The 13,062-nt window shown below is 44.5% G+C and overlaps 2 protein-coding genes across 3 annotated transcripts in view; both read right to left on the bottom strand.

The window, feature by feature from the left end:
• The window catches only part of ITGA1 (integrin subunit alpha 1), a 203,102-nt gene that overhangs the window by 181,376 nt on the left and 8,664 nt on the right, over positions 1 to 13,062 (bottom strand). Inside the window, exon 1 of one of the 2 annotated variants that reach the window (XM_075541022.1) lies at positions 6,154 to 6,254. The exons of the other annotated variant lie outside the window; for it this stretch is intronic. Coding sequence (XP_075397137.1) covers positions 6,154 to 6,169 — 16 coding nt within the window. The 5' untranslated portion in view covers positions 6,170 to 6,254. Of the gene's footprint in view, positions 1 to 6,153; positions 6,255 to 13,062 lie in introns of those variants that run through there. 2 annotated transcript variants of the gene reach the window in all.
• On the bottom strand, positions 2,929 to 6,255 carry PELO (pelota mRNA surveillance and ribosome rescue factor). Its single transcript, XM_075541023.1, has 3 exons — positions 6,154 to 6,255; positions 3,903 to 5,248; positions 2,929 to 3,573 (listed from the first exon to the last, which is right to left on the bottom strand). The coding sequence occupies exons 2-3, from the start codon at positions 4,626 to 4,628 to the stop codon at positions 3,142 to 3,144; spliced, it is 1,158 nt and encodes a 385-aa protein (XP_075397138.1). The 5' UTR covers positions 4,629 to 5,248; positions 6,154 to 6,255; the 3' UTR covers positions 2,929 to 3,141.

The following is a 13,062-nucleotide window of genomic DNA, read 5'->3' as shown; positions in this document are numbered from 1 at the left end:
CTTATGCAACCTTGGTGCAACAGCGTTTATGCATTGGGCTGTGATTTGCATGGTTGGCTGTTCAAAATCACCAGCAGCTCTATGGGAGAGACTGAACTTTTTACTCCAGTAAACAGTGACAGTCTCAGAAACCCACAGGAGTCACTAGGAGCTAGCACTGACTAGATGGCAGTGAGTTTTGTTTTTTTTTATGTATCTAGGAAGAATTATCCTCTTGCTAATTGTATAGGTGATTTTTTAGAAATAGGGATTCTAAAGTCCTTTAAGTTTTTAAAACCTTTTATAGATGTAAATATTTGAGAAATGTTGGATAAAACGAATTGAATACTGGCCAGTTAACCCCCTTGAAAGACCTTCTCTTCTTCTGCCTGAGAATGATAGACTAGCAAAGGAAGAAATAACCCTTTCATGACCCAGTGTGCAGAGCACCTCTCTGCCTCATGTTCCTCCTCTGGGATTTATGGGCAGTTGCTTTCTCACTGACGGCATGCAGGAGTTGCCTTGCATAGCTTGGTGAAACAGAACAGGGATGTGCTACAAATAATTGTTTTTACAGCTATGTGTCCCACCAACTTGTGACAGTTCTGAGAAATATGTCCCACAAGCAATGGGACATATGCATCCCACCAACCCTATTCCCCAAGTGCAGGCAGCTAGAGGGGTAAATGGGTCCAACAACACTACCCCCACAGTTCAGAGGGACACAATTACTCAGCATTCATTCTATTAATGAAAAGCCATTTTATCAACAAAGAATTTACAGGGAAAAATAAATAATGAAAGTGATCCACTCTTGCCTGTGATTTCACAGTCTTAAGTAATCACCTCAGGTGTTAAAATGTAGATTCTGATGCAATAGGTCTGGGGTAGGACCATGTCATCTAGAGTCTAACTAGCTCTTGGGGTGTGCTGCTGGACCATGGGTCTGACTTAGAATGGCAAGGCCTCGGGCAGACTCAACTTTGGGCACATATTGCAATTGCCCAGGACAGTTATAAGGACTAGTTCTTGGGGTGAAATGTTATTCTGAAGTCCAGTCTGGACCTTGAGTTGTAATAGTTCCTCAGGTAAAGCTAACAGGCAGCTAAATCTGAGACACTAAAATAAAGACCCATAGTGGGTAAGTGGGTTTTGAATTGGGATGCTAACCACAGATCAACAGTTTGAACCCACCAGCTGCTCCGCAGGAGAAAGGTGAGGTTAAATAGTCCCATGAAGAGGTGCAGCCTCACAAATCCAGAGACAGTTCTACCCCAAGAAGGCTGACAGAGCAGACTGGATTATAGTTGGTTATAACCCAAAAGTATTAGGTTCCCCTTAGTTTCTATTATACCAAACAAGAGGACTAGAAATAACTAGTAATGCACTGATTAAGATTAACATGCATCAAATCCCCAAATTCTGAGTATGATTATCAGTCAAGTTCTAAATTTAGGACTATCAAGAGGTTTCTGTTTTGCCATTGAGTCAATTCCGATTCAGAGATTCTATGTGTATCAAAATGGAATAAAGATCCGTTTTCAATGGCTGATTTTTCAGTTAGATAGCCAAGCCTTGCTTCCACACTGCCTATGGGTAGATGTGAGCCTTCAAATTGCCTTTAGTCAGCCAGCAGTTAACTGCACCACTCAGGGACTCTTGCGATTGTATATGCCTCCTAAATTATAATTATGCCTCCATAATCATTTTATAAGCCTATATATATTATATAATCCTTTAAACTTAAATATTCTTAGAATTTTGATGAAATGATCTGAATTATTTTTCAGATTGGGGTAATTATCAAAAATATATGATTTTTATAACAAATGTGTCTGTTCCCAACTCTAGATAAGGGTCATATTAGTTGAATAAGCTCATTAAGAAAGCTCTTTTAACGCTAACCCAATTATAGCAGTGTACTAGCGTGCAAAGGACCCTGGATAGCACAATCGTTTGCTATGGGTTACTAATCTGAAGGTTAGTGGTTCAAATCCACTCAACATCAAATGGAAAAGGCATGGCAAACCACTTCCATGAAGATGACACCCACGAAAGCCTACCAACACAAAGTCACTATGCAGGTCAGTTCTGACTCAGGGTGACTCTATAGGACGGGGTAGAATTGACCCAGAGTTTCCAAGAATTTAATTTCTTTGCAGGAATTGAGTCTTTTATCCTGCTGCAATTAGCAGCCCAACACATATCCACTATAGCTACAAAGAAGTTCTGCTCTTAACACATCATTGCATGAATTGAAATCCACTTGATGATGAGCTGGATTTATTTTTTTTAAACTTACTGGCATTCAAGTGCTACATACTAATGATTTGGCTGTTAAGTCACACTTTCTGATCATTTTTTTCAACCCTAAAATTGGATATGGTGAAAGTCCACCAAGAATTGAGAAGCACAAAGATTAAACAGAATGAAATACTTTCCCAAATCTCTACCCTACACAAAAAAAGTCTTTCAATGGAGTCTGGACTTAGGGCTACTTCCAGTTTTGCCCCCCATGTAAACACAAGCCAGCAGGTCATACTAGGCCAACAAAATGGAAATATCTAGTTTACTTTGAACACCATTCATCAAACAAATCTCTTAAGAAAAATCCCATGTTAAGTATCTTCCAGAAAAGTCTCCTAATAGTTCGTCTATTATCAAACTGGCAAATAAATTTAACCCTAAGAAGAAATAGAATATATAGGGTGTTGGGGGCAGAAAGGATCATTATATAGAACACCCTGCAAAATTAAACACAATGTAACCTGAGAATCATGAGGGATTAACTTTTCCTATAGAAAACTGTATCTCAAAGCACATGGTATTGTGCTTTGTCCCCAATACATAAGTATTTATTGTTAGATACACATAGCATTTCTAGTCCTACAAGTAACTGATCATTCCCATATAAAATGATCGTAATTAAGAGGTGGCATTACAGGCAGATTTATTCTTTTTTTAGTTTATTTTTAAGGTTGAGTAAATGTCCTGCCAACCAAAAAACTGTGGTTGTGATTTAGTGTGACCACTACATTAGAAAGCCCTGGATGGATCAGTTAGTGTCACTCTTGCAACGCTGTCACAAGGACACCTGGATACCTATTATTTTAACAGTGAAGTAGTGAGGCGTCAGCCTGCCTCAATTATGCGCTCCAGTCATTAATCGTCCTCAGAACTGGAGTCATCCTCTTGGTCGGAGAGTTCAGGGACAGGGAAGCGGAGAATGGCAGCCACTCCAGTCAGCTGGCTGAGCTGTTCCCCAGATACATGAAGACTTGAAAAGATCCTAACTGTGCCTGCGTTCTCTTTCACGCTGTCCACCAGCCTCACGTAGCGACTCCGCGTGGCAACGTCCTGGTGCCTGAAAAGCTCATCACTGATGAGCAAGGTGTCAATCGCCATGGCCTCATTGGCCTTTTCCACCTGCTTGAGTCCGTAAAAAGCACGGTCAGGTTCATGCTGTAACATTTTATAGAAGTCATCCAAGGCTTTCACTTCCCCGGCAGCTTTAGTGTCTGAAAGGCGACTGGCGACAGCAGGGTCACAGAGCGCCTCTTTCAGGGAGTACTTGTGTCCAGAGGAGGCATGTACCTGCAATCACAATGAGAAGAGTTAGAGAATCCATTAATCAGCCCAGAATGACCTATGACCAAAAGTACTCATTCTTTCAGCAAAGATTTCTCGATACGTTTGCTGGTGTTAACAATTCTCTTCTGTAAAATAAAAGCAAACCAAACCTTGTGCTCTATTTCCCCCATTTCACTAATTCACTTATAAGTGCACTCCCGGCCAAGGAAAACCTTGTACTCCCTTGACTAACCCTGCCCTCCCCCCTGTATAAAACTTAACTGGGGAGACTGATTTGAACCAATTCCCTCTGCCCATTCTCCACGATCCCTGCGTGTCAGCCTGCTCTTTACCTGAAGGAATTTGGACCGGTTTTCCAGCAGCAACTTGTTGTCAGTCTTCACTGCTTGCTGAAACATGTAGTCGCAGAACTGCTCCCTCACAAAGCCCGGACTGGCCACCAGGATGCACTTGACAACATCGAAGTGTATGTGGCGCTGGATGGCCTGGACCACCTGTTCATAGAAGCGCTCCAAGGCGCGGTCATGCTGGGAGCAGTTGCCTCTCCGCTTCCTCGGGATGGTCACCTCCACTTTGGCCCGAGTTAGGGTCATGCTGGGAGTGACTAAGCAGATATGGGCGAGGCCTTCCTGCATGACCACAGCGGCCACATCAGCGCTCCACGCAGGGTCACAGGCCTGCTCGATGCGCTCCAGGACCACACTGTCCCACTGCTTCTTGGCCAGGGTGAACTGGCGGTTGGGCTCCAGCTCGATGGTGTGGTACGCCCCCATCTTGACATACTCGTTCTCCTGGATGTTGGTGCCCTTGACGCGCAGCTGGCAGGCTTGCGAGTCGAAGTCGATGGCCTCCACGCAGAGGGTGAGGGTCGTGCGGACCCGGTTGCTGCCCACGCTGCCCGTGGAGGACTCGGTCTGCACCTTGCGGATGGTGGAGGCGCGCAGGCTGTCGCCCACCTGCACTAGGTTGTAAGTGTGCCACATGTCCTCGGGCTCCTCGGGGACCAGGGTCACCTGGCCCGCGTTGTCCTTCTCAATGTCCTTCCTCACGAGCTTCATGATCGCCAAAGGGGCTCCGGCACGGAAAAAGCGCGCGTCCAGGACCCGGAAAGGGGCAGCGAGAGCGGAAGGGGGCGGGGCGGGATCCGACGGGCGCCTGCCTACCGGGAAAGGACTATCCTGAGTCTGACTCGAGCGGCCTGGCGGAGCACTTACGTTAACAGCTCTCTTCTCCCGGTCAGTCTCGGCGCGCGGCGCGCCACGGCGTGAGAAGCCATAGGGACGAAGGCGCCACGGAAGGCGCCGCGGCCGGCAAGGACCAGGCGGCTGATGCAATGTCGGCGCATGCGCAGCCCGCACTCGCCCCGCCTCCCGCGCTCTCGGCGCACGGCTGACGTCAGCAGCGGGGGCGTGGCCGCGGTTCGCGCCCTACAGGCACAGGAGCTCCCGGCCAGCAAACTTTAAGCAAGCTACCTATCCACTCTGGCGTTGCTGGTGTGGATGGGGGGCTTGATCTTAATGCGAAACTCGGATTTCCTACATTTCCGCTTCCTGCATGGTTTGCGAAGAACCTGAGGATGATGTTTAACCAAACATCATTTTCAACGGGCTGCAATTGACATAGGACACTCTCCTTCCTCGGGCTGAATCCGTTTTGTTTTTTTTTTAAACCAAAATATCTGAAAGTAAAGAGAACACTGGAAAGCGCACACTTCACTCCCTCCACCCCCACAGATCCACGCTTTTTTGCTCCTGCTTTCTCCACACACAGACGCCACAGGCCTGTTGGGGCTGGCGATTTATAGTGTCGTTTGGGAAGCACCACCTGCCTTAGCGCAGCGTGTCCAGCTGTTTTGTAAGCTTCCGTGTCACTGTTATTATCTGATTAAACCAGATGTCAAAGCACTGCTCCCTGATAGAGAGGAAACCATTTGTGGAATTTACCCCTCGGTGGACTCAGCTGCTTGACCTGATATCCTGGGAATCCCAGAATCTCAAGTAGTGCTTAGTGGCCTGTGAAATGTCTACGGTGAGGGTTGGTTTGGGGTAGGTGGAGCGTTACAGGCTTAAACCAAGAGCCAGTGAGTGTGGGCCGAGGGAAACACAGTTAATAGACTGTGACCTCCCCCAGTGTAAGAGCTACAGAACAGATTTCTAAAAACCCTCAAGTAGAAGGAGGAACCCAGCAGGCATTGGGCTGCTAAAAACAAGCTCAAGAGTTCAAAACTACCAGCCAACTACACAAGAGAAAGGCGAGGCTTTCCTTAGCTGTGAAGAGTTCCAATCTCTGAAACCCTACAAGGTCCTACAAGGTCGCTATGGATGGGACTGACTTGACAGCAGTGAGTTTGGTTAAGTGAGATGATGACTCCTTTCTAAGTCACACTTCGTAGGAAGAGAATGGGTAACCCATGTGTGTGTAGGGCACCTCAACCTCCCACTTCTTCACCTTTACTGTCTAGAAGTTAAATTGTGATGCTGCTACTGTTACTCTGCTTGCTAACCTCAAGGTGGGAGGTTCAACCCCCACCCCCAGCCACTCCCAGTGAGAACGCTGAGGCCATCTGCTCCTGTGAGGACTTACAGCCACTGTGAGTCATGTGGTCCCCATGGCGATGGCTTGAGTTGGGTTTCTGATTTCCTATTCACCAGTATTTCGAGGAAGCACTTCCCAATACTCCGGCTTCTGTCCACCTCAAGGCAAAACCCAGCAACAACATTAACGTCTCAGAATCACCTGGGAAGCACATCAAACAAAGAAAAAGCAAATCCATTGCTGAGGTGGCGCTGAGTGTAGAACAGAAGTGTGTGTTGCTGTTTTCCTGGCTGATTGCCAGGCCTTTCTCCCCCTTCTCTCAAGGTACCTCTGGGTGGGGATTAAGGGCTTACACTTCCCAGAAACTCCCAATGGGATGTTAAGAAATGCTAGATTTTGAATGAACAGTTATCATTGATTGAATATCCTCCAGGTGTGAAATTTCCCAGGTTTTTTTCTAACCCTCACTCACAGATAAATATTTGTAATCCTATATTTAAATGAAAAGAATGAGTTAAAATGACAAGATGACATAGCCAGCATCCAAACTCAGGACTTCTTCATTGTAACTCCACAACCCCTCCCCTTTCTGCCACTGTATTATAGTATATCGTATACACTAGCTAATAAATTATGAATGCTGTTGTCCACTGCCAATCCTCCCTGGCATTTACTTTAACTCGGTAAACAAAGACCTATAGCATGAAGGCCCACGTATATTATTTGAAAAGGAATGGTCTCCGGCGTGGAGTAGGGAACCAGTGGAGAGGTCTGGGAGGCTGGCCCCAGTAGCAAAAATTAAGTGGATTCCTGCCCCTCCCCCCAGAAGAATTTGTTACAAAGGACGACATTGATTCTGCAGCTCCGGGAGAGGGACATATCTGATCAGAGCACACGGGAGCAGATGAAGGCGGAGGAGGAGACAGTGGAGCACAGCCTGGCCCATCAGGCCATGAGGATGATGTTCCTGATTAGAGCAGCCAGTCCACAGAGAGGACAACATGGCTGGCCCCACTATGAGACATGATGCCCCTCACTGGCCCATGGCGCTACAGGGGACAGCACCGGAGACACAGTGTGGGAATTGCGCCTGACCTGATCCCACCACACCAAGGCAAAGCACTGGGGGAGTGCAGCGGAATAGCAAGGGAATGGAGCAGCAAGGTCCCCAGGGAATACTGAAAGTGGACTTTGGGGCCAGGGTGGGGTACCCCAACAGACTGGACTAGAAAACACTCCTAAAGGCCAACAAAGGATCCTTGAACTAACTACAAGCTTTTCTTTCTTGATGTGTTTTGTTTTGTTCTTTGACAATGGTTTGTTGTTGTTTTGTTGTATACTATTGCTCTGTTTTCCTCTGTCTTGTTTTTGTGCATGTTATTATCTCCACAGGTCTGTCTAAATAAGATAGGCCGGATGAACTATCTGGAGGAAAAACAATGGGACCGACAGTTCCGGGGGGACTTGGGATAGGGGGAGGTGGGGGGTAAGGAAGTGGTGTTAACTAACCCAGAGACAAGGGAACAACATGGGATACAAATTGATGGTGAGGGGGCAGTGGCAGGCCTGGTAGGGAATGATCAAGGGTAAGGTAACGTAAAGAAGAGGGGACGGAGCATGATAGTGGGGTAGGAGGAAAGTCAAGGGAAATAAAGGAAAGAGCTAGGAGGCAAAGGGTATTTATAGAGGTCTAGACAAAGACATATACATGCAAATATATATATGAGGATGGGGAAATAGATCTATATGTCTATATTTATAGGTTTAGTATTAAGGTGGTGGAAGGACATTGGGCCTCTACTCAAGCACTCCCTCAATACATGAATACTTTCTTCTATTAAATGGCATTCTATGATGCTCACCCTCCGGACACAACTGCTGAAGCCAAAGCAGGTGAACAAGTAAATGTGGTGAAGAAATCTGATGGTGCCCGGCTATCAAAAGAGATAGCATCTGGGGTCTTAAAGGCTTGAAGATAAACAAGCGGCCATCTAGCTCAGAAGCAACAAAGCCCACATGGAAGAACACACCAGCCTGTGTGATCACGTGGTTCTAAAGGGATCAGTTATCAGGCATCAAAGAACAAAATGTCATATCACTGGCTGCACACCTCCATGATATGATCGCCGAGGACAAACGGGTGCATACGCAAATGTGGCGAAGAAAGTTGATGGTGCCCGGCTATCAAAAGAGATAGTGTCTCGGGTCTTAAAGGCTTGAAGGTGAACAAGCGGCCATCTAGCTCAGAAGCAACAAAGCCCACATGGAAGAAGCACATCAGCCTGTGAGATCATGAGGTGTCAAAGGGATCAGGTATAAGGCATCATCAAAAAAAAAAATCTTACCATAGTGAATAAAGGGGGATATCCAGAGTGGAGACCCAAAGCCCATTTGTCGGCCACTGGAGATCCCCTCACAGAGGGGTCTAGAGGAGGAGATTGGTCAGTCAGGGTGCAACATAGCACCGATGAAGAATACAGCTTTCCTCCAGGTCCTAAATGCTTCCTTCCACCTCCCCCACTACCATGATCTGAATTCTACCTTGCAAGTCTAGATAGAGCCGAGGTTGTACACTGGTGCATATATGAGCTGGGGGCACAGGGAATCCAGGGTGGATGATACCTTCAGGACCAGGGGTGTGAGGGGTGATAGTGGAAGAGTAAAGGGTGAGTGGGTTGGAAAGGGGGAACCGATTACAGGGATCTACATGGGACCTCCTCCCTGGGGGATGGACAACAGAAAAGAGGGTGAAGGGAGACGCTGGATAGGGCAAGATATGACAAAATAATAATTTATAAATTATCATGGGCTCATGAGGGAGAGGGGAGCAGGGAGGGAGGGGGAAAAACAGGACCTGATGCAAAGGGCTTAAGTGGAGAGCAAATGCTTTGAAAATGATTAGGGCAAAGAATGTAAACATGTGCTTTATATAATTGATGTATGTATATGTATGGATTGTGATAAGAGTTGTATGCACCCCTAATAAAATGTTAAAAAAAAAAAAAAAGCAAAGGTCACTTCTCTGCTCTCTTGTTTCTCTTAACATTGTTTTTTTTCTACATAGTCTTCCTTCTATCCGGTCTCGACATAGTTCTTGAAAAAAAAATCATATATTTAGAGAAATATAAATAATTATTTAGAGAAATATACATATATTTCTACAGTTTAGACTTGTGAAAGCATCACACAGTGGTGTCACCTCTCTCACCCCTGCTTCCATTCATCCTCTTTTTAAGGAGCTTGACATGAAGTAAAAAAACAAACAAGGAAGAATCAAAGCATTTGAATTTTGGTGCTTGTGAAGAATATTGAAAATATTATGGAGTACCAAAATACACACAAATCAGCCTTGGGAGAAGTACAGTCAGAATTCTCCAAAGAGGCAAAGATGACTAAACTCTGTCTGGTTACTTTGTACATGTCAGGAGAGATAGTTCTTGGAGAAAGGCATCATGCTTGGTCAAGTAGAAAAAGGTCAACAGAAAAGAGGAAGACCCTTGATGAAATGGATTGATCCAGTGGCTGCAACAATGAGCTCAAACTTAAGAACAATTGTGAGGACACAGGGCCCGACAGTATTTCTCTCTGTTGTCCAAAGGGTCGCTAAGCATTGGAACGCACTCAATGGTACCTAACAGCAGCAACGTCTTTAAGGAGACCTGTTGGGAGAGAAGATTTGTATTGAACTTCTAATTGTAAGGTCAGCAATTCTAACCTGCCAGTTGCTCATCTGCAGAAAGATAAGGCTTCCGGCCAATCAAGTTTATTACAATTCGTACAAACCTACGTAGAGTTGCTGAGACTAGAAATCTTTACGGGAACAGAAAGCCTCATGTTTCTCCCACCAAGCATGCCAACCTTGGGGTTAGCAATCTGACTCAAGGGTCTTGCCAAGAGCACTAACAGAGCTCCCTGGGTTTCCACTTGAGTTAATTAAGATTCATAGTGACCCAATAGGACCTGGCTCTTAAGGGTTCTAAGGCTGTAAAGATTCATGGGAGCAGAAAGCCTCATCTTTCTCCCTTGGGACTGTTAGCAGCCCAGCACCTAACCCACGAAAGGATCAGTGCTCCCTGTCTGTAGTACAGCACCAAACCAAGCCAAACTCCCTGCCATCAAGTTGATTCAGACTCATAGCAATCCCATAGGGTAAGTCGCACTGATTCAGCCTATGCCACTGGGGCTTCCTACCTGTAACACAACCCAGTGACTTTTACGCAGTTAAAGCTATAAACATTTTCACATTTCCATCTTCTGTTTTGTTAAGACTTATTTCCCTGTAATACAAACGTAAACTTTCCAGCCCTCCACTTGCAGCATCTTCCTGTGTCAACACTTCTTTGCATGCTGGTTGCCTCGTCCAGACCAGATTGTGACTCTCGTAAGAGCAGAGACCCCTTTCCTTTGATTTCTCCTGGTGTTTCTGGCACCGACCCAGTGCGCAGGCATGTGTGGCATCTGCAGGAATGAGTGGTGGCTCATTTTCTTGTAGTTCAGTGTTTCGCTTTGCTATCACTCACTTCCTACAATTTGGAAATCCTCTTCGAGAGACTACTCTTACGGTATGTTTTTGTCAATCTGCTTTACATTTCAAGACACCCACACTTGGATAAGAAAAAAATTATTTGACCATATCTCCCTGAGGAAAAGGTTTTTGAAAAAATGTCGTGTTAGATATATACTGGAAATAAATAGCCATGTTACTGAATAAATCGCCAGCGCTCTGATGAGGACTATCTAGTGCTGCATGTAATCATCTATTTAGAGAAAAAGAAAGAAAAAATGTACTAGCTTCAGAGTGTACAAGGACTCTCACATGACCTCCACAAGCAAAGCTAAGGACAACTGGGACAATTCAGCTTACTCAGGCAAAGGGTAAAAGGGAAAGCTGTGTTTGTGTGTGTGTGTGTGTGTGCGTGCGTGCGTGTTAAATGAGAAACTTGCTGTTCTCACGTACTGTCTAGATTTCCTGTGACTGAAAATACTTACTTGTATTTGTCATAAACCAATGCAAAACCACCTATCAAATAAGCACAATCCTCTCTACAAAGGAATGTGGGTGTGTATGCACGTCTGCGTGTACTTACTCACTCTACAAATCAGCATCGTTTTGAGAATGCATTACCAGAAAATATATTAGGGCTCTATAAAATTTTGTGCGTCGTATTTATTTATGTATACACGCACACATACACCTCTATTGTTTTATTTGTAAAGAGCTACTGCTCAAATGCAAATCTTTACATAGAGTAAACTCTAACACCAACCAGTGTAGGAATGTTAATCTCATTCAATGTGAGGACACAATTCACTTTTAATCTTTCTTCTTTTAAATGATAACAGGTGAGAGAAAAAACAATTAGTCTCCTCCTACAAAGTGCTTGCCCAGTGCCTATCACCAATTTGATAGGAACTTTCGGGCTTGCCCAAGTGTGGCCATTGGTCCTGCATGAACAGAACAGTTCTGGTGCCTTTAAGGTCACCTTTCGCTGGAGGCTTCCTTTTAAAGACAGGCTAATTGGAGGAAGCTCTGTTCTTGGGATCTGATGTGGCAGTGTGACCAGTGGAACAATTCTTCCCTGAATCAGGTATAAACAAGTTTCTGAAACAGAACCAAAAGGAGAAGCGATGTTCATATGATTGTACTCAGAAGGTATATCATATATCTGCCTGTTTGAAATTGTGATATATACATATATTAATTTTTTAAATAATAGAAAATTAACCATTTAGATATGATGCATGATATTTAGTCTACATTTCTTATGCCCGTTTTCTACATTTCACCATCTCTGAAAGTTGAATGCCTCTCTCAGTTACAGTTGGCAGCATTTTTTTCTGAGTAGGACATAAAATAATAGTGAACCCTTCAATTGATGATGCCATCCACTCAATGAATTACAAGTAAGAATACTTCTACTGAAGTATTTCAGGTAGGGATCTCATCGAAGGGGCACTTTTTCAAGAAACCTAGGCATTTATAGCTTGCTTGTTCACGACTCCTTCCCAGTTTTGGAAACCATGGGGCAATTCTACCATGTCATAGAGGTTATTGTGAGTCAGAATTGAGGTTAGCTTTTTGATTGTTTTATTTCTTGTGATTCCTATGTTCGATGGCTGAGTAACTGTTTCCAGTGCTTCGTCAGCTTGCTGAGACATTTCGATTGGTATTCTGTCAATCCCTGGGCCTTGTTTTTGGCTAATGCCTTGCATGCAGCTGGAAGAGATCTGTATTTGTACCCATTTAAAATAAAGGTGACCTAACAGGATGTACAAATTATAGAATAATATCATTAAAAGCACATGTAGGCAAAATTTTACTGGAGAACACCCAACAATGGCTGAAGCAGTACATTGACAGCGAGCAGCCAGAGATCCAAGCTGGATTCAAAGGAGGACATGGAACAAGGAAGGACATCACTGCTGATGTCAAATTGATCTTGGCTGAAAACGGCGTATACTAGAAAGTTGTTTACTTGTGTTTTATTAATTATGCAAAGGCATTTGGCTGTATGGATCATAACAAATTCTAGACAGCCAAGAGAAGAAGGGAAATTCCAGAACATTTCATACTGATACAAAACTTGTACGTGGATCAAGAGGCAGTTAGTTGTGTGTCTAGAACTATTAGGTAGTATTGCATGGTTTAAAATTAAGTAAGTTATGCATCGAGGTTGTATCCTTTCACCATATTTATTCAATCTGTATGCTGAGCAAATAATCAGAGATGTTGGCTTATATGAAGAAGAATGCCTTATCAGTATTGAAGGAAGGCTTATTAACAATATGTGATATGCAGACGACACAACCATATTTGCTGAAAACGAGGTGGGCTTAATGCCCTTAGTGATGAAATCAAGGGTTCCAGTCTCCAGTCCTCATTGAATATAACACAAATGCAAACAAAAACCAAATCCTCACAACTGGACTGAGAGGTAACATCATGATAAAGGGACA

This window comes from Tenrec ecaudatus, chromosome 2 (genome assembly GCF_050624435.1).
Source record: "Tenrec ecaudatus isolate mTenEca1 chromosome 2, mTenEca1.hap1, whole genome shotgun sequence".
NCBI lineage: Eukaryota > Metazoa > Chordata > Mammalia > Afrosoricida > Tenrecidae > Tenrec > Tenrec ecaudatus.
This window is presented reverse-complemented; position numbering and strand designations above follow the sequence as displayed.